The 21,556-nt window shown below is 44.3% G+C and overlaps 1 protein-coding gene across 1 annotated transcript; it reads left to right on the forward strand.

Annotated features, from left to right (window-relative positions):
- The first annotated feature begins 754 nt into the window (after positions 1–754).
- Positions 755–19,113, forward strand: LOC117051893 (calcineurin B homologous protein 2-like). The gene is made up of 7 exons (XM_033158612.1): positions 755–903; positions 4,993–5,065; positions 6,363–6,443; positions 7,736–7,845; positions 9,584–9,645; positions 17,100–17,222; positions 18,986–19,113. Exons 1-7 carry the CDS (start codon positions 837–839, stop codon positions 19,037–19,039), a joined length of 570 nt encoding a protein of 189 aa, XP_033014503.1. The 5' UTR covers positions 755–836; the 3' UTR covers positions 19,040–19,113.
- Positions 19,114–21,556: the final 2,443 nt, after the last annotated feature.

Raw genomic sequence — 21,556 nt, forward strand, 5'->3', positions numbered from 1 at the left:
CTCCATCTTTCCCAACATCAGGGTCTTTTCCAGGGAGTCTTCTCTTCTCATGAGGTGGCCAAAGTACTGGAGCCTCAACTTCAGGATCTGCCCTTCCAGTGAGCACTCAGGGCTGATTTCTTTAAGGGTGGATAAGTCTGATCTTTTTGCAGTAGCACCTTAGAGACCAACTGAGTTTGTTATTGGTATGAGCTTTCCTGTGCATGCACACTTCTTCCCAAGGGATCTGTAAAAAATTTTGGAGACACCGTTGATGGAATCTGTCTAGGAGTTGGAGATGGCGTTTATAAGTGGTCCATGTTTCACAAGCATGCAGTAAGGTTTGTAGTACAATAGCTTTGTACACAAGCATTTCGGTTTCCCTGCGAATGTCCCGGTCCTCAAACACTCTGCACTTCAGTCGGGAGAAAGATGCACACACAGAGCTCAGGCGATGCTGGATTTTCAGCATGCAACTTATAGCAGCTAAAATAAAAAATTCCTTCCAGTAGCACCTTAGAGACCAACTAAGTCTGTTCTTGGTATGAGCTTTCGTGTGCATGCACACTTCTTCAGATATATATAGCAGCTACTTCGCATTGCCTCCCTCTCGCTTCTCCCTGCCTTTCCACCTTAAAACAACTCTTCCCGGCCCTTCCCAAGTCCCTCCTCCCCTTGCAGTGGATTAGCTGTCTGGCTGCGATAACAGCTGCTGGGAGTGTGTGCGTGTGTGACTCTCTGCTGAAGTTGGTAGGTGTCCCGATGTTAATATAGATGCGCGCACACACACAGAGAGAGAGAGGCACGCCCCGTACATAGCTTTGGCTGCCCTGGAGGAGAGTCAGAACTGCTTCAAGATGGGAGGCCAAACTTCTCAGCTCTTCACCGTCCCTGAGCAGCAGGAGATCATGAAAGAAACTGGCTGTACGGGAAAACTTTAGAGAGAGAACGGTTTGCTTTCCTTCTTTCCATGGATAGAAATGGGGGAGGAGGGAGCTGGCAACAGAGCTCGGAATTGTTTTAAACCCTTGTCTCCAAAATGAGAAGCCCACCTGCCTTGCGGCACCTTTGCGCACCTGGCCAACCCCACAGACAAGCCTTAGATCTCTCGCAGCTCCAGATTTACGAAAGGGGTGGGAATCGTGGCCAGTGGGTTTGGGCAATCGCGTAGGAGGGAAAGATCCAAGACTCGTGGAGAGGAGCCTCGTGACCGGAGCATAGCTGCCAACTTTTCCCTTTTTAAAAAATAAAGGGAAATTCCTTTATTCCGAATAGGATTCCTCGCAAGGAAAGGGGAAAAGTTGACAGCTATGGACCAGAGAGAATCAGAATGGGGACTTCGGAGCTGAAACACTGGTCAGTTTGCCAGCTGGGAGAGGAAAGGGGCGTCAGGACTCCTGAGATCCAGATCAAAGCGCAGGGCAGGGAGCAATTTAAGAGGTGGTGAAGGGGGCGGGCAGCTGCTGTGGGTCTCTGGTCCGCATCGGCTGCCGTGATGCCAATGCACCCCTCTCACCATGAGCCAGAGAGGGAGCAGGCACTGGAAGAAGAGGCTGATCCGGATCTTCGGCTTCCAGCGCGCTGGGCCTGTCCCGTTCCAGCCTCACCCCAACAGGGCTACCTGCCTCCTGTCCTGTCCCCCCAGCTCAGGGCACAGAGCAGAGGTTAGGTGACAAAGGGAGATCAGAGATCCACAAAGTCTGTTCCCAGCCAAGGAAATGGGAGTAAACTACAGCGCATCAGCTAGCATTGTGTGAGTGCAGAACTTCTGGACAATTTGCAGCTGTGGAATAAATTGTTTTTTTTCTTGTTCTGCTGAGTAAGCCAAAAGCAGAGACTCGGGAATCTTTTGTCTGGGGTGCGGTGTGCAGTCAGTTTGGGAGAGATCTTCATGCCCCTGGGATAGGATGTGGAACCCCCCCCCCTTTTAAGACAAAGTAAAATAAAAAAAATTCCTTCCAGTAGCACCTTAGAGACCAACTAACTTTGTTCTTGGTACTGTATGAGCTTTCGCGTGCATGCACTTCTTCAGACACGAAAGCTCATACCAAGAACAAACTTAGTTGGTCTCTAAGGTGCTACTGGAAGGAATTTTTTTACTTTATTTTGTTTTTACTATGGCAGACCAACACGGCTACCTGCCCCTTTTAATAGTTATTTTACCAAGTTTTGGACGAAAACTGAGCTGTTGTTACTGAGCTTGGCACTGTGCCCCCACCCCAAAGCCTTGCATCTTATCTGGCAAGCTGGCTTCCCATTGTTTGCAAAATCTCAAGAGGAGGAAAGGGAGGGGAGGGGGGCTGACTTTGAGACTTCCGTCCTGTTCCCCACTTCAACAATTCCCTCACTGGGGGGCAGAAGGTTTGAATGCGTGTGTTTTAAACCTGGTGTGACACGGACTTCTTTTATCATGCTGGGCCTGTCACTTTTCCCTGGAGAGAAGATGCAGCGCATTTCAAAGCAAGAAATGCTGTGGCAGGAATAATAGTCACAGGGGGCCCCTCCATTCCCCATCCACCCGTTAGCATGGATAATAGGAGGTTGGGGGGGGGGGCGCAATGAGATTGGAATGGCAAACTTTGCTCTTACCTTTTCTCCTGGTACGTGGAATTTTAGTTGCTGCTAAAATTCATTTACATTCCATCGCTTCCATTTCTAAGGAACTCGTAATGTTCTTAGAACAGAAATGTGGGTTTAAATAAAGCCATTATGGCCAACTTTCTCGCTCCCTCCCACAGTACAAAATAGGCAGCGCCAGAGGTGGGTGTGGGGAGCCTCGCTGAAGGGTGCTGCAAAAGCTATCAAGCTCACCCAAAGCCAGTTGGAGGTTGTAACCAGAATCACAGACTTGCAGAGTTGGGACCACGAGGGTCATCTAATCCACCCCCCCCCCGCAATGCAGGAATCTTTCACCTAGCGTGGGATTCGAACCCATAATCCCTGAGAGGCTGTGGAGTCTCTCCACTTCCTGGTGGAGGCGCTTTGGTGCTGCCCCAAAGGGATTATATATATATATATTCATTCACGAAGAGACTGGCATGAGTTTGGCCAAACTGCGGGAGGCAGTGGAGGATAGGCGTGCCTGGCATGCTCTGGTCCAGGGGGTCACAAAGAGTTGGACACGACTGAATGACTGAACAACAACAACAATGGACAGTAAATCAAAAAGGCTAAAAACATGTTAAAAGTAATAATACAACTGAATTAAGTAAGTGAAAATATCAGTAAAGGTAAAAAAAAAAAAAGGTAAAGGACCCCTGGACGGTTAAGTCCAGTCAAAGTCGACTCTGGGGTTGCGGCACTCATCTCGCTTTCAGGCTGAGGGAGCCGGCGTATGTTCGCAGACAAAATAAATTTAAAAATCTTGAAAAGAATTATTAAGAATTATTTTAAAAAATTCTTCAAAAAAAATTCCTTTAAAATAATCAAGTCCTTAAAAAAGAAAATCTCCTTAAAAAGTCTTTAAAAGAATTCTTCCCAAAAAATTGTCCGGTAGCTCCTTAGAGACCAACTAAGTTTGTTCTGGGTATAAGTTTTCGTGTGCATGCACACTTCTTCAGATACACGGAAGCTTATACCCAGAACTGCTCTGGTTCACCAGAAGCGGCTTAGTCATGCTGGCCACATGACCCGGAAGCTGTACGCTGGCTCCCTCGGCCAGGGACGCAAGATGAGCGCCGCAACCCTAGAGTCGTCCGCGACTGGACCTAGTGGTCAGGGGTCCCTTACCCTTAACCTAAGGTACAACTGGACAATTTTTAAAAAATATTTTTGGAAGGATTCTTTGAAAGACTTTTTTAGGACAAAATTTTTTTTAAAGGACTTGATTCTTTTAAAAGAATTTTTTTGGAAGAGTTTTTTTAAATAATCCTTTTCAAGATTTTTTTATTTATTTCGACTACGGCAGACCAACACGGCTACCTACCTGAATCTGTCCACAGACAGCTTTCCGGGTCATGTGGCCAACATGACTAAACTGCTTCTGGCGCAATGGAACACCGTGACAGAAGCCAGAGCGCATGTAAACGCCGTTTACCTTCCCACCACAGTGGTACCTATTTATCTAGTTGCACTGGTGTGCTTTCGAATTGCTAGTTTGGCAGGAGCAGGGACAGAGCAACACTCAGTTGCGGGGATTCGAACTGCTGATTGGTAAGCCCAAGAGGCTCAGTGGTTTAGGCCACAGTGCCACCCGCGTCCCATCAATAGACCATCGGGGGGGGGGGGATACTCTTAATTGCCTGCCTTGGCCTGGCAGAATAGAAAAGTTTTCAGCGGGCATTTAAAATTTGGCACACTGAATCTCCATTGGCAGAGAATTCAGCAATCCTGAGCCAGTGACACTGAAGTTTCTCATCATTGCCAAATGAGCCTCCCCAGCTTGGTGAACGACCAAGGACACTCCTGCAGATGATCTCAGGGATCGAGCTGGGAGAAAGGGGTTCAGGCAATCCCTGAGGTATCCTGGTCCCAAGTTGCTCAGGGCTTTGTAAATCAATACAAGAATAGTGACCCTGTCTTGGTAGCAGACAAGCAGCCACAGGGACTGCGGATGTGCCGCACGTTCTCGACCAGAAGCTCGCTTCTGCTCGCAGCATTGTGCACCAGCCGGGGCTTCCAAACCAGGCCCAAGGGCCGCCCTACAAAGAGAGCATTGCAGTAATCCAGCCTCAAGGTGACCAATGCATGGACTGCAATGGTCAAGCTATCTCTGTCCAGCAAACCAGACAAAGCTGATCACCAGCCCTGCCTCAGGCCTGGGACGTTCTTTTCCCCAGTAACCGCTTTGCACGGTTCCCATGTGCACCCGGAGACTGCCCTGAATCTGGACACTCCGTTCCCATTTCCGTGCTCAAGCCTGCTCTCCAAGTTTCAAACAGTTCGCCTTTTGATTCGGGGGAATGTTAATTGCATCTGGCTTCTTCTTCTTTTTCCGTTCCAAGGTCATTATACCTGCTGCTCATGGCACTTCCTTGGCTAATCATTAAACCTCTTCTTTCCTCTTGCACCCAGTCTCAGAAGCTAATGTTGTGCGCCTTTACCAGCGCTTCCAGGCCTTGGACAAGGATGAAAAGGGCTTCCTCAGGTAAGGAAGAGGGAAGGGAAAGGAAGAGGGTGGCAATCTGAGAACAAGGAAGGAACTCACGAGGGCATCCGGCCCAGCCTCCTGCAGCAAGGGCACAGCCTCCGTCTGTAGGCATTGCCCCATAAGCACCACCCCACAGACCTTTACACAGTGGAGATTCAGGCAGCTCAGTTGAGCTTTGTGCTTTTGCTATCCTGCCATGTTCTGTTCACACTTGTGGGCGTGATATAGCCATGGGAACAGGGAGGACAGAATTCACATGAGAAGCTTTTTGTTTTTAAATTAAAAAATAAATAAATCTGAACTAATGTGCTTCTTCAAGCGCTATTTCCCCGAGAGCCAGTGTGGTGTAGTGGTTAAGAGCAGTGGACTTGTAATCTGGTGAACTGGGTTTGATTCCCCGCTCCTCCACATGCAGCTGCTGGGTGACCTTGGGCAAGTCACACTTCTCTGAAGTCTCTCAGCCCCACTCACCTCACAGAGGAAGGGAAAGGAGAATGTGAGCCGCTTGGAGACTCCTTCGGGTAGTGATAAAGTGGGATATCAAATCCAAACTCTTCTTCTTTCTCCTTTCAAGACAGGTAAAAGGTTTTAAAGCTTGATTCAAGAGCAGCCAGAAAATAGAGTACTAAATAAGTCAGAGCAAATTGGTCAAAAATAAATAAATGGGACATATTCAAGGTGAGCGGAGTGGCAATAGGTTCACCTGTCCAATATGACAGAGCACACGTCAGAAACACGCTGCTCTAGAAGTCTATGATTCCAAGAGTCAGCAGAGTAGAATTAAGAACAATTCACACCTGCAGAGAACTGCAGTTCTGCTCCATAGTTACTTTTTCCTGCAGGCAGAAGACCCACAAGAGGGGAAAACTGCAGCGGAGACAGGGATTTTCATAACCATGTCACACCGATGCCCCATAAAAAGCTAGTAAACGCAGCAAGGACACCCCACAGTAAATGCCTACAGAAGCCCCTTAGCCACTGCTTTTGACCACCAAATTCCTGCTCATTTGTCAACACCTTCAGTTTCACAGTGCTTCATCCAGACTTCACACCAGGAAGACAAGGAAACCTGGGGGTGGGGGGTGGGGGTCTGACTATGACCAGAACTGATTCCTTTTGTGTGTGTCAGCCACATCAGATATTCAATGTGAACAGAAAAGCTAGATGGAATAAAATAAAATAAAAAACCTAACATAAGCCCCCTTTGCATTGTTGGGGGGGGTTGGGTTAGATGGCCCTTGGGGATCCCTTCCAATTCAATACATTTTGTTATATATGTTTTCTCACTCTGCAGCAAAGATGACTTCGAAGGGATCGGAGAACTAGCAGTGAACCCCATCGGTGACCGGATCATTGGTGCCTTCTTCCCAGATGGGTGTGTATGTGTGTTGGGAAGTCTCTGGCCCTGCCCAGTACCATAAAAAACAGAAACGGCCCTCGTTTGCCCCTTGCCCTCACTTCACCACCCTGTCCTCTTCTAGCAAATACAGGGAATCAGACCGAGCGTCTCCCAGCCCCAGTTCCCAAGTCTCATGAAAGGGCCTGAGACCCAGCCAGGCAGGAGTGGCCTCTTGCAGGGAGTTCCCCAAAGTCCGTGCAAAGAGAAATCGCAGATATCAAACCCAATCCCCCTGTGTCGCAAGCACGAAAACAAGGCAACACGTGACCCAGGGGCGTAGCAAGGTAAATTGGTACCCGGGGGCAAAAATAATTTTGTCAAACCCCCCCCCCCCCGGCATAGGAAGGTCAGGTGGTACCCGGTGCAGAAAATTTCTTGTCAACCCAACCCCCATTGATTCCCCCCCCCTGCAAAAATGGTTTTACGTTATTTCATATTTTCTTACAAAGGAATAATAACAAGTAATAATAATAATAATAATACACTTTTATTTATATCCCACCCTCCCTGGCCGAAGTCGGGCTCAGGGTGGCTAACATCAGATACATAACATTGGTATAAAATCAAACAATAATTAAATTACCTCCTAAAAACATCTCAAAATCAAAGTAAAAGTTTAATTAGATGGCTTTCCACAGGGTTAGGGTTGGGAACAGTAAGTGCTCCACTGAACTGAAATTTCAGCCTTCACGACGTAGGAAAACAGCCAAGTGAACAGCTATTTTGTTGGAGGAGGGTCAAGATATTAACCGATATGCATGAAATTTCATATATAGCTATATAATCCCTAGTATAGTAAGATAAGACCTTTGGAGCAGGCATTTTCAAAAAAAAATCAAAACAAATTGTTCCTTGAAGATTTGTCACCCCCTCCATTATGGAACCCGGGGCGGCCCGCCCCCCCCCCCCGCTACGCCCCTGGCGTAACCAAATTGCAAACGTTCAATATGTAAATCAGAGGACTGAGAGGCGTGGGGCAGGCACAGGCCTTGTCCACCGTTAGCGAGTGCACAAGGCCAGCCTCTTTTGCAGCCCTGATACAAATGCAAAATTAAGAAACACCCTCAGACTGATCAGGCTTTCTCAAGGAACGGCGTGCTAAAGAGAGGGAAGGAAGTCTGTGTGCTTTGCATGCAGAAGGTCTCAAGATTCAAACTCCAGCATCTCCAGGTAGGTCAGTGAAAGCAATGGGGAGCTAGATGGGCCAGAAGATTCCTGTGTTCCTTCTTAGCAGGTAAGATTCCACGAAGGGTCTTGTTTCTCCCCAGGAGAGAGACTACGGACTTCCGGACATTCACTCGTGTCCTGGCCCACTTCCGGCCAGTGGAAGGACCCGGAGGGTCACAGAACGCAAACAGCCGGCTTAGCAAAATGAAGTGTGAGTGGATATCAGGGGTGTTCCAGGGAAAACAACTAAAGGAGGGTGCCAACCCCTTGTAGCTGTAAGCGCCACAGGTGAAACTGGAAAAATTAGAATATCGTGGATAGGTTCATTTCTTTCAGTACTTCAACTTAAAAGGTGAAACTAATATATGAGATAGACTCGTGACATGCAAAGCGCGATATGTTATGTCAAGCCTTTATTTGTTATAATTGTGATGATTATGGCGCACAGCTGACGAGAACCCCAAATTAACAATTTCAACTTTGGGGTTTTCATCAGCTGGACACCATAATCATAATTATAACAAGAAAAGGCTTGACCTATCTCGCTTTGCATGTCATGAGTCTATCTCGTATATTAAACTCCAGTAGCGAATGACAACAATTGCTTACAAAAATGGACTTTTCCACGATATTCTAATTTTTCGAGTTTCACTTGTAGACCATGAGTAGGCAAACTAAGGCCTGGGGCTGGGTGCAGCCCAATCACCTTCTAAATCCTGCCCACGGACGGGCCGGGAATCAGTGCGTTTTTACATGAGTAGAATGTGTCCTTTTATTTAAAATGCATCTCTGGATTATTTGTGGGGCATAGGAATTCGTTCATTATTATTTCCCCCCCCCAAAAAAATATAGACCGGCCCCCCACAAGGTGAAAAGGTTTGCTGACCCCTGGGCTAGACACTTGGTTGATTTCATTTAAATGAAAACTGAAACGCTCGTGATGCGGAGTTCCCCAGTCACTGCCCAGTCCCCCAGTTATGCTGTGCGGTAACAAAAGCACAACACTATCAAACCGATAGTTACGTAAATTCAACTAACAAATATACCCACAATGTAACTGACTGTGTTTAACTACATAAATTCTTTATACATCATATAACTCTTTTCACATTATCTAATTGAGAAGCAATTGTTGCTTTTGTTGTTCCGTCGTGTCCGACTCTTCGTGACCCCATGGACCAGAGCACGCCAGGCATGCCTATCCTCCACTGCCTCCCGCAGTTTGGCCAGACTCATGCCAGTCGCTTCGAGAACACTGTCCAACCATCTCATCCTCTGCCGTCCCCTTCTCCTTGTGTCCTCCATCTTCCCCAACATCAGGGTCTTTTCCAGGGAGTCTTCTCTTCTCATGAGGTGGCCAAAGTATTGGAGCCTCAGCTTCAGGATCTGTCCTTCTAGTGAGCACTCAGGGCTGATTTCTTTAAGGATGGATCGGTTTGATCTTCTTGCAGCCCATGGGACTCTCAAGAGTCTCCTCCAGCACCATAATTCAAAAGCATCCATTCTTCGGCGATCAGCCTTCTTTATGGTCCAGCTCTCACTTCCGTACATTACTACTGGGAAAACCATAGCTTTAACTATACGGACCTTTGTCGGCAAAGTGAATTCTCTGCTTTTTAAGATGCTGTCTAGGTTTGTCATTGCTTTCCTCCCAAGAAGCAGGTATCTTTTAATTTTGTGACTGCTGTCACCATCTGCAGTGATCATGGAACCCAAGAAAGTGAAATCTCTCACTGCCTCCATTTCTTCCCCTTTTATTTGCCAAGAGGTGATGGGACCAGAAGCAAATAAGGACCAGTTATGTTGTGGGTATATTTGTCGGTAACAAAAGCACAGCACGTCCCCCTTGAAGTTGGACAGATCTGTTGGCCAGCAGCACAACACAGTGCCTCGCCCTAAACCTTCCCCATTGCTAACCTCTGACCCCTGTTGTTCTGGTTCCTGTTCAGTTGCTTTTCAGCTCTACGATCAAGACAAGGATGGGAAGATCTCCCGAGCGGAAATATTACAGGTAACTGTTCCAAACAACTGGGGAAAGCTGCAAGGGCGGGAAAGGGGTGTGCATATGAAGAATTAAAATCAGGAAGGGGCAGTGCTTAAAGAGGTTACCCAAAGGCAAGGCTGCCTGCCTGCCCCCCAAATACATCCTGCCCCCTAAACCTCAATGGAGGAGAGCTGACGTCACCCTGAATGTGCTCTTTACATGCTTGGAAGCACTTTTTAAAATTCACACGTACCAGGCTTCAAACGTCTTGGGCTCAAAGCTGGCTGCTGGAAGATTCAGGGCGGGTCAAAGAAAGAACTTATTCATGCAGCACATAGTTAAACTGTGGAACTCGCTGCCGCTGGAGACAAGTGACAGTGTTCAAGAAAGAACAGAGCAATACAAAAAAAGTGTTGAGAAGAAAATAGCAGATCTTAAGAAATATAATCAGATAAAATAGAACTGGGGAAAACTTGTGACAACGAAGAACGCATTCTCTGTGCTACAAATGTCATATAATGGACTTCCGGTTAGGTGCCGGTCAATGGCGGACGGGAGCCGTATAGCTCCGTCCTTTGTGAGGCTATAGGGATTACCGTGCCTGCGCCGCGGGTCCCTTAAAGCCACGGGAAGAGCGTCCCGTGGACCTGTGTCTTGTGGGTCCCAGACGTGCCGTCTCCGCTCCTGGTCGACCCTCGTAAGGGGGGAAATCAGGCGAGCGGAGCGCCGGCACGGGACTGAAGAGACGGCCGCCTCCTCTGGGCAAAGCAGCGATCCCGCCAGACTCGAGCACCCGGCACTTCCGACATAGGAACTTCCAAAGAAACTCTGTAAGTAAAAGTTTTGGACTATTTGATGAGCTTGGAGAACACTGCTTACAGAGGAAACTTTAAAAGGAAGCCTGTTCCCTTTGAACTGTTTGCGCGAGCTTGGTAGCGCTAAAAGATCAAAGCCGCAACTAACGGGAAAAGTTTTGCGAACTCTGCCAAACTTTTTAAAAGTTGATTAAAAGTTGTTTTAAGGATGTTTAAAGATTCAAAAACAGTTGATATGGCAAAAGAAGACACCGCTCGCCCTCTGGATTAGGATTCCGGGTCGGTAGCGGGCTGCAATATATTGTTGCCATTTTTTCTTTGCTACTGTTTCAGTGACTGTTTACCAGTGGAGACATTTTAACTTCTTTGCAGCCAGATACAAGTAACTCTATGGACTTGGTGGTAACACTGCAAGTGAGAAATAGCTACTGACTTGGGCTATTTAAAATAAACTCTTCTTGGCTATAAGGAAGTTTGCAACTTGGGAAAATTTGAACTCTTTGCCTAAAAGTTGGATTTTTGGGCTGGTGTGGGACTCCTGGCTCAGCAGACTCTTTGTTCTCAGAAGTGAGCTGCTGGCCACCTGGTGTTTACTTTTGGGACTGTTGGCCTTTTGCTGTGAATGTCTGAGATAGTTACCACAGCAACTGGAGTGACCTTGAGACTGAAATTGCAGAGCCCACAAGAAATGCAAGATAGCACTAGATCCAAAACAAGCAGCTCTACACAAAGAAAAACAGAGAAGAAATTAATAAAATTGGGCAGGAGGTGACAACTTTGAAAAAAGATTCGGAGGAAATTAAAGTGGTCAGAGAAAAAATAAAAAAGGTGGAGGAGAAATTGGACAATTTAGATTTGGAGCAGATAGAGCAAATTGGAACAAGACAGAGAACTGTAGAAGAATCTCTTGCTTTTCTTCAACTCCACCAGAGAGAGGGGAACATTCGTTTGAGGAGTCTTCCAGAACTGGAAGGGGAAGACCTAAAAGCCTATATTGTGGAGCAATTCTCAACATACTGGGAGTTAGAAGAGGTAAACGTCTCAGCACGCATAGTGAAGGCCTTCAGATTTGGACCTAGAGGTTCCAGAGGAAAGAAAAATACCAAAACAGTCAGTGACTGTTTGATTGTGCTGCATGATAGACACGACAGAGACTACTTTCTGGACCTACATTATAGAAACAACCTGGTGGTACAGCAGAATAAAGTCATCTTTTATAAGGACATCCCCAAATTTTTCCTGGACAAAAGAGTCCCTTACAACGACTTGGTTACTGAGCTAAGAAGAAGAAAGATCTCCTTCAGTTGGGAATTCCCAGAAGGCCTTGCATTTACGTTCGAAGGAAAAAAGATAAGAATAAAGTCCCTGGCGGAAAAGCAAAAGTTTTTGGATAAATATCTGGAACAATTTAAAGGCACCCCACTTGATCCAGCACAGCTCTACAAGTTTCCAGAAGTATTTCCACCGCCGGGAGTACCAGGGCCGAGTCAAAAGGATCCAGAGGAAGGTAAGAAAGGAGAGGCAACTGGAGGAGAAGAATAAATAAAGGAAAATGGCGCTCAAGTTGATGACCTGGAATGTTCGGGGATTGAACCAGAGACCAAAGAGACGCAGAGTGTTTTATAGCATAGAAAAGAAGAATCTAGATATAATATGTTTACAGGAGACCCACATAGTTCGACGACACAGAAGATTATTACAGAACAAAAAATTAGGCCAAGAGTTTATATCATCGGATAAGGTCAAGAAGAGAGGAGTAGTGATTTACGCAAAGGAGAAATATAGCCCAAGACAGCTATTTAAAGATGAAGAAGGGAGATACATCGCAATTGAAATTAACGTACAAGGCGAAAATTTTTTGATTCTGGGACTTTATGCACCAAACGATGGAAAGTCGATTTTTTACAAGAAAATACATGATCTGCTGTTGGACTACTTGGATTATAAGTTAGTTTGCCTTGGAGATTTTAACGGTGCAGTTTCCACATTAATGGATAGATCTCAAAGAACTAAATTAACGAATGATGGGAAACTCCCAAAGACTTTTTTCGAAATGGTGGATAATTTGAATTTGGTGGACTCTTGGAGATTAAAAAACCCCATTGAAACAGAGGCAACTTATTTCAGTGAATCCCAGCAGTCATGGTCGAGGATAGATTATATTTGGATTTCGAATGAATTGGCTCCAAAAATACAAAAGGCAGAAATCGGTCCAAAAACTTTTTCAGACCACAATCCGGTACAGTTAAATTTAAAAATGATTTCCAAGGATTCTTTTAGATGGAGAATGGATGACGCTTTGATGAGAGATACCAAGCTAGTAGAAAGAGCGGTGAAAAAGATGAAAGAATATTTTCAAATTAACTGGAGTTCCGAAGTGGAGAAAAGGATTGCTTGGGATGCAAGTAAAGCGGTAATGAGAGGATTCCTCATAAGTGAAAAAGCAAAGAAGAAGAAGCAACAAAATGCGGAAATGGAGAGACTGTTGAAACTAATCAAAGAAAAGGAAAAAGAATTAAGAGGACATCCTAAATGTGTTAAAATTCAAAAAGAAATTAAATACTTGCAATCCCAATATGCGAATATTATGAATCAGGACATTGAATGGAAAGTGAAAATGATGAAGCAAAGAACATTTGAATCTGCAAATAAATGTGGAAAACTACTAGCTTGGCAATTAAAGAAAAGACAAAAGGCAAATGTCATCAGTAATTTGGTAGTAAATGGAAAAAACGTGGAGAATCCGGAGGAAATCAGATGGTGTTTTCAGAAATTCTATAAGCAATTGTACAAGGAGGAGAAGATAGATGAAGCAGAGATAGACCGATTTCTGGAAAAGAATGGATTGCAAAAAGTCCCAGAGGAAAAACTAATAACTCTCAACCACCCAATATCAACACAAGAGATAGAGGATGCAATAAACAACATGCAATTGGGGAAGGCCCCAGGACCTGATGGATTAACAGCAAAGTATTATAAGACATTGAAAGATTGGCTATCGCAGCCGTTGAGAGAAATTTGCAATAAAATCTTAGAAGGAGATAGGGCACCTGAGACGTGGAAAGAAGCCTTTATCACACTGATTCCAAAACCAGATACGGACAAGACTCTAATGAAAAACTATCGTCCAATATCCCTTTTGAATGTGGATTATAAAATTTTTGCAAATGTTTTGGCTACAAGGTTGAAAAGAGTGCTGAAAGACTATATACATAGAGACCAAGCAGGTTTCTTACCAGGAAGACAAATAAGTAATAACACGAGAATTATTGTGGACATTTTAGAAAAACTGGAGAGAGACATAAATACAGATGCGGCACTATTGTTTGTTGACGCAGAGAAAGCATTTGACAAAGTATCTTGGACATTTATGAAAAAGAATTTGGAAAAGATGGGAGTTGGAGAAAAATTTTTTAATGGCATCAAGGCCATCTATACAGAACAAAGAGCAAAGGTAATAGTAAACAGTGTGATATCGGAGATTGAAGTTGAGAAAGGAACAAGACAAGGGTGCCCTATCTCCCCTTTACTATTTATTACGGTCCTGGAAGTCCTCCTAAATATGATACGAAAAGACAAACAGATAAAAGGAATTAGAGTGGGAGAGAAAGAATATAAATTACGCGCCTTCGCAGACGATTTGATGTTATCCCTGCAGGAACCGGAAAGCAGTGTCCCCAAAGCCTTGGAATCAATTGAACAATTTGGACTTGTAGCTGGCTTCAAATTAAATAAGCAGAAAACCAAAGTTTTAGGCAAAAACTTGAGTGCAGAACAGACTCAAAGAATACAAGAAGGCACTGGCCTCAATTTTGTTAAAACTGTAAAATATCTAGGTATCAATCTCACAGCTAAGAATCTGAACCTGTACAAGGATAATTACGAAAAACTGTGGATAGAGATAAAGAAAGATATGGAAATATGGACAAGATTAAAACTGTCGTTAATGGGAAGAATAGCAGTGGTTAAAATGAATGTCCTACCAAGGATGCTGTTTTTATTCCAAGCCATACCAATATTGGACAAATTGGACTGTTTTAAGAAATGGCAAAAGGACCTATCGAAGTTTATATGGCAGGGCAAAAAGCCTAGAATTAAGTTTAAGATCCTAACAGACTCTAAAGAGAGAGGAGGCTTTGCCCTGCCGGATTTAAGACTTTATTTTGAAGCAGCGGCCTTTTGCTGGTTGAAGGATTGGTTTAAATTAGAGAACGTTGATGTGCTGGACTTGGAAGGACACAATAACATGTTCGGTTGGCATGCATACCTTTGGTATGACAAGGTTAAAATTCACAGAACTTTTAAGACTCATATAGTTAGAAAATCCCTGTATCAGGTCTGGACTAGATATAAAGACTTATTGGAGAGAAAGACTCCTAGATGGATTTCACCAGTGGAGGCCAAGGCCTATAAGAGACCGAATATGTCTGCAAGTTGGTTACGATATATGGATATATTGCAGCAGGAAGGGGACTCATTTAAGTTAAAAAGTTATGACCAAGTTAAAAATCAGGTCCCCGACTGGCTGCAATATTACCAGGTGTATGAAACATTCAAAATGGACAAAAAAATTGGTTTTCAAGTAGAAAAATCAAAACTGGAAACAGAACTGATAGAATCCAACTTTAAGAACCTTTCTAAAATGTATAATCTTTTGCTAGAGTGGCATACGAAAGATGAACTGGTTAAATCGACAATGATAGATTGGGCGAAAGATGTAGGACATAATATTATGATGGATGACTGGGAGAGACTGTGGCAGAAAGGTATCAAATTCACTGCTTGTAATAGTTTAAGAGAAAACATAATGAAAATGGTATATAGATGGTATTTGACACCAGTTAAGATAGCCAAGATGAATACCAAAATGTCAGATGTATGCTGGAAATGTAAACATGCGAAAGGTACCTTTTTTCATATGTGGTGGTTGTGCCCAGCGGTAAATGCCTTCTGGGATAAGATTTATAATGAGCTGAAAAAGGTAATGAAAGTTACCTTTAGCAAGAAACCAGAGGCATTCCTCCTGAGCATAACCAATGAAGAGATACCCAGTCAGGATAGAGTGTTTTTTATGTATGCCACAACAGCAGCCAGAATCCTATTGGCAAGAACATGGAAAGGTGAGGAGGTACCAACAGTGGAAGAATGGCAAATGAAGATGATGGACTATATGGAACTCGCAGAACTGACCGCCAGAATCCGGGACCAGAGGGAGGAGAAGGTGTCACAGGATTGGAAAAAATTCAAAGACTATTTAGTTAAATCAGTGAAATTGAACATTTGAGCAGAATTAAATAGAAGATTGGCTTTAGTAGGTTTATGTTAGATAAAACTGTTAGGAAGAAATTTTTGTGTGATGATTTATTTGTTAGAAAATATGTTAAGATTTGGTGTTTAAGTTAAGATTTATATTTGATTAGGTATTTGATTAAGTAAAGTTAAGCATATCAAAAATTGGGCAAATGTTAATGGAATAAGATACAAAGCTACCTAGAAGATAGATACGATTTTGAAGACAGTGGAGGGAATGGGGGAAGCCCCCAAAACAGAGAAGATAGTACCAAGAAAAGTAAGAAGATAAGTGTTAGTTTAAGGTTTGTATATGTTTCTTTTTATTGTTATTGTTTGATTATGTTTATGTATTGTGTTTTTATAGTGTTAATGTTGGTGTTTATGTTATGTTTTCTTTTGTTTTAATGGAAAATAATAAAAATCTTATAAATAAATAAAAATACAAATGTCATATAATGTACCTTCAATTGGTTTGTGCTACAAATGATATATAATGTACCTTCAATAGGTTTACCTGTAATAAACTACAAATGGTGCTGCAAAAAAATGCCAGCAGAGTCATCAGTAGGGTTGAAACATGTATACAAACACAGCCAAATTTGAGCAACTGGGATAAATTAATGGAAATTAATACACATTCCAAGAACCATAGTTACAAAAAGCAGTAAAATCCTAGCCATATCACAGTCAAAGTACAAGATAAATACAGTTGCACCTTGGCTTACATACTTAATTGGTTCCGGGTCGCTGTACGTAACCCGAAAAACACACATTGCGCGTGTGCAAAGCGCGCAAACCACTTCTGTGCATGCGCAGACCACTTGTGCGCATGCACAGATCGCGTGCGTGGCGGGTTACACTTCCGGGTTACGGGAGTTCGCAACCCGAAAAGTACGCAACCTGAAGCGTACGTAACCCAAGGTACGACGGTACTACATTCTTTTAAACTGCTTTTTAATTGTATTTTTTTTTATTTAAAAAAATGTTTTAAACTGTTTTATGGGGTCATTCAGCTATTTATATTTTATGTATTTTGTGTTTCTATGTTGTAATTTTACCCTGTGAACCGCCCTGAGACCTGTGGGAATGCAACGGTATATAAATTTAAATAATAATAATAATAATAATAATAATACCTGTATGGCTTTAAAAGAGGACAGGACAAATTCACAGAGTGTTAAGGCGATCACTGGCTACTAGCGATGGTGGCTATGCAATGCCTCCATGCTCCGAGGCCATGCTCCGAATACCAGTTGCTAAGAATCACAGATGGGGAGAGCTGCTCTTGTGCTCCAATCCTGCTTTCAGGTTTCCCACTGGGCGTTTGGTTGGCCACTCATCTCTCTCTGGCTATCCCTCTTCCCCAACGCCCAGGTGCTGAGAATGATGATTGGGATCGAGGTGACGGATGAGCAACTCGAGAGCATCACAGACCGAACCATCCAAGAGGCTGACAAGGATGGAGACAATGCCATCTCCTTTGAAGAGTTCGCAAAGGTCTGGTTGGGTCTGGGATAGGGGAGGTTCTTCCACGCTGGCCATTCCCAGCTTAGTGCCCTCCAGATGTTTTGGCCTCCAACTCCCATCAGCCCCCAGATGGGAGCAGGAGAGCAAAACATCTGGAGTAGGACCAGGTTGTGGGAGGCTGGTCTGCATGCTGCAGAGACATGGACCCCGAGGAACGTAAGTTTAATTTCTAAAAAAATTTTTTAAAAGCAAAAGATATCAGACAAGTAGATCTGTGTCTTCAAGGCAGCCATAGCCCAGGTGCAGAGAACCTCAGGCTTGGGGGTTGGTTCTATCTTCTATCTGTCCCTCAGGACTCTACCCAGAACACTCCATCCTCTCTCCCAGGGCCCCCCCCCACACACACACACACGTCCTCCGAACTCTGCTTGCCTGGATGGCAGAGACGGTTGTGTAAATGTGTGCATGTAGAAGCTGGCCCACAAAGGTAATGTTTACATTTATTGCCCCACCCAGCACATCATATAGTCACCAGAAGATTGCCCAGAAGAGGGCCATGTCCCTTGGGCCGAAGGAGGTCCCCCCACCCCTACACTAGCCCCTTGCGGACACTTGGCTCCTTAACCCCTGAGTCAAAAGATTTATAAACTGCCCTTCCTCTAAGACACCAGGGTGGTGAACAGCGAAGAGGCACCTTCTCAGAGGCACACACTGTATTATCCTTCAGCCACATTTCCAAGGACTGGGGTTCTGGCCATGAAAAGCAGATCTAGGTGTGAAAAAGGCTAAAAAGCCCCAGCAAAGCTGCTGCTGCTTCCTCTTCCTCTTCTTCTTCTTCTTCTTCTTCCACTTCTTCTTCTTAGAATAGAATCCTAGAATCCTAGAGTTGGAAGAGACCCCAAGGGCCATCCAGTCCAACCCCCTGCCAAGCAGGAAACACCATCAAAGCATTCCTGACAGATGGCTGTCAAGCCTCCGCTTCAAGACCTCCAAAGAAGGAGACTCCACCACACTCCTTGGCAGCAAATCCCACTGTCGGACAGCTCTTACTGTCAGGAAGTTCTTCCTAATGTTTAGGTGGAATCTTCTTTCTTGTAGTTTGAATCCATTGCCCCGTGTCCGCTTCTCTGGAGCAGCAGAAAACAACCTTTCTCCCTCCTCTATAGGACATCCTTTTATACAGGTGAACCTCGAAAAATTAGAATATTGTGGAAAGGTTCGTTTCTTTCAGTAATTCAACTTAAAAGGTGAAACTAATATATGAGATAGACTCATGACATGCAAAGCAAGATATGTCAAGCCTTTATTTCTTATAATTGTGATGATTATTGCGTACATCTGATGAGAACCCCAAATTAACAATCTCAACTTTGGGGTTTTCATCAGCGGGACGCCATAATCATCACAATTATAACAAGCAAAGGCTTGACATATCTCACTTTGCAGGTCATGAGTCCATCTCATATATTAAACTCCAGTAGCTAATGAAAACAATTGCTTACATAAATGGACTTTTCCATGATATTCTAATTTTTTGAGTTTCACCTTAACCTTCTCTTCTCCAGGCTAAACATACCCAGCTCCCTAAGCCGTTCCTCATAAGGCATCGTTTCCAGGCCTTGGACCATTTTGGTTGCCCTCCTCTGGACATCTTCTTCTTCTTGCACTTCTTCTTCCTCTTCCTCTACTTCTTCCTCTTCTTCTTCTTCCACTTCTTCTTCCTCTTCTTCCACTTCTTCTTCCTCTTCCTCCTCTTCTTCTGTAACACCAATCTTCTCCACTTTATTTTGCAGTCTGTGGAAAAGCTGAACATTGAACAAAAGATGAGCCTCCGGATTCTGAAGTGATCCGTCAGGGACCAGAGAAACCCCTGACAACTTGGAAAATGAACAAGCCTGGCTCCTGGCAGGAAAGGCTGCAATTGCAAAAACAAAACCATGTGGGATACTGCCGGATCTCACCTCTGCTCCTGATGGGCCGCAAAGAAACCAAATTAGAGATACCCATCTAACAAACATCCCTCACTGACAAAAGATGGGATCGGGAGCTGCTGGCCAACGGAGGCCTGCCATTCCGTCTGCCATGTCTAAGCAGACCTCCATGACAATATATCAACTAGAAGCGTCTCTGCCTTTTTGTCATTTTCTGAGCAGCTGTGCACTCCCTACGCCATGTACTGAAACACGCATTTCCTTTTTCCTAACAGGAGGGCGCAGAAAGCAACTTTGGGATTCTCCCCTCCTTATTCGTTGCAAGTCATAACCTTGTAAAGAAACTGTGGAGCATCATGCAAAGATTTCAAAATGCAGCAGGGGGCTAAAATGATTACTGGTACTTCCTTTGGAGGGTTGAGGGGGGGGAGGAGAGAGAGGAGTTCATACTTTTGTGAGCTCCCCTCCTTTTACGAAAAGCTTTGCAAAAGCAGTAAAATTTAATGCTGCCCAACAGTAAACGAACGAGTCAGAATTCATTTCCGGGAGATTTGATTTCAAGGTTTCATCAAAAAGGTAATACATACTGGAACTGAGGCAATGGTACCTGAAAACCTCCTTGGGAGTTATCTTTCCTCGATCGCATTTTCATTCATTAAAAGATACGCAGATTGCATCCACACAAAGCTAGAAGCGGTTTCAAATTATCTGCCCTATTTTATTTCCATTCTGGCATTCTGCAGCTATGTACAGGTGTACAGCTTACTGTACAGGTGAAACTCGAAAAATTATAATATCTTCACGCAGCAAACAGTTAAACTGCAGGACTCCCTCCCGCAGGAGGAAGGGGTGGCCACCAACCTGCATGGCTTTAAGAGAGGATTTGACAATTTCATGGGGAAGAAGACTATCAATGGCTACTAGCTGTGATGGCTATGCTGTGATTCCACAGTTGGGAGACAGTTACAGGTGGGTAGCCGTGTTGGTCTGCCGGTCAAAACGAAATAAAAAATAAATAAAAAATTCCTTCCAGTAGCACCTTAGAGACCAACTAAGTTTGTTCTTGGTATGAGCTTTCGTGTGCATGCACACTTCTTCATAGACACTGAGACAGAAGTCACCAGACCCTTATACAGGTGAAACTCGAAAAAATAGAATATCGTGGAAAAGTCCATTTATGTAAGCAATTGTTTTCATTCGCTACTGGAGTTTAATATAATTGTGATGATTATGGCGTACCATAAAGAAGACTGATCGCCGAAGAATGGATGCTTTTGAATTCTGGTGCTGGAGGAGACTCTTGAGAGTCCCGTGGACTGCAAGAAGATCAAACTTATCCATCCTTAAAGAAATCAGCCCTGAGTGCTCACTAGAAGGACAGATCCTGAAGTTGAGGCTCCAAGACTTTGGCCACCTCATGAGAAGAGAAGACTCCCTGGAAAAGACTCTGATGTTGGGAAAGATGGAGGGCACAAGGAGAAGGGGACGACAGAGGACAAGATGGTTGGACAGTGTTCTCGAAGCTACCAACCTGAGTCTGACCAAACTGCGGGAGGCAGTGGAAGACAGGAGTGCCTGGTGTGCTCTGGTCCATGGGGTCACGAACAGTCGGACACAACTAAACAACTAAACAACAACAATGGCGTACAGCTGATGAAAACCCCAAATTAACAGTTTCAACTTTGGGGTTTTCATCAGCTGTGCACCATAATCATCACAATTATAACAAATAAAGGCTTGACATATCTCGCTTTGCATGTCACGAGTCTATTTCATATATTAGTTTCACCTTTTAAGTTGAATTACTGAAAGAAATGAACCTTTCCATTATATTCTAATTTTTCCAGTTTCACCTGTATATAGTGGAGAGTGGGAGACAGTTATGCCTCTGAATACCAGTTTCTGGAAAGGGAAGAGTGTTCTTGTGCTCGGGTCCCGCTTGTAGGTTTCCCACAGCCAACTGGTTGGCTATTATTAGAACTGGGTGCTGGACTAAATGGGCGAATGGCCTGATCCAGCAGCCTCTCCTCATGCGCTTAAGGAAAGGGATGTGTTGCCAGCTTGGGACCTTGTGCATGCAGAACAAGGATGGCGCTGCCACTTAGCCAGGCGTCTCCCTGTCTCGGGGGTTGGACTGGATGGCCCTTGTGGTCTCTTCCAACTCTATGATTCTATGATTCCTTTATGTTTCCTACATCTTTGCTGCTCTTGGTTTACTCGCTGCATTTATACACTTTCTCCTTTCCGGATCAGCATACAGATCTTAGGATCGGGCCCAGCTCAGGCACTGTAAAAAAGGAACGAGACAATTGAGAAATATGCACAGAGCCCCTTTCTTCGTATGCTTTGCTGAGCTACAGAAAAATAGGCGGCGTGTTGTTGTTTTTAGGGGGAAACTTGCAGTTGAGAATCTTGTGCAAAGCAGCTGTGCAG

The sequence above is a fragment of the Lacerta agilis genome, chromosome 8, assembly GCF_009819535.1.
Source record: "Lacerta agilis isolate rLacAgi1 chromosome 8, rLacAgi1.pri, whole genome shotgun sequence".
Taxonomy (NCBI): domain Eukaryota; kingdom Metazoa; phylum Chordata; class Lepidosauria; order Squamata; family Lacertidae; genus Lacerta; species Lacerta agilis.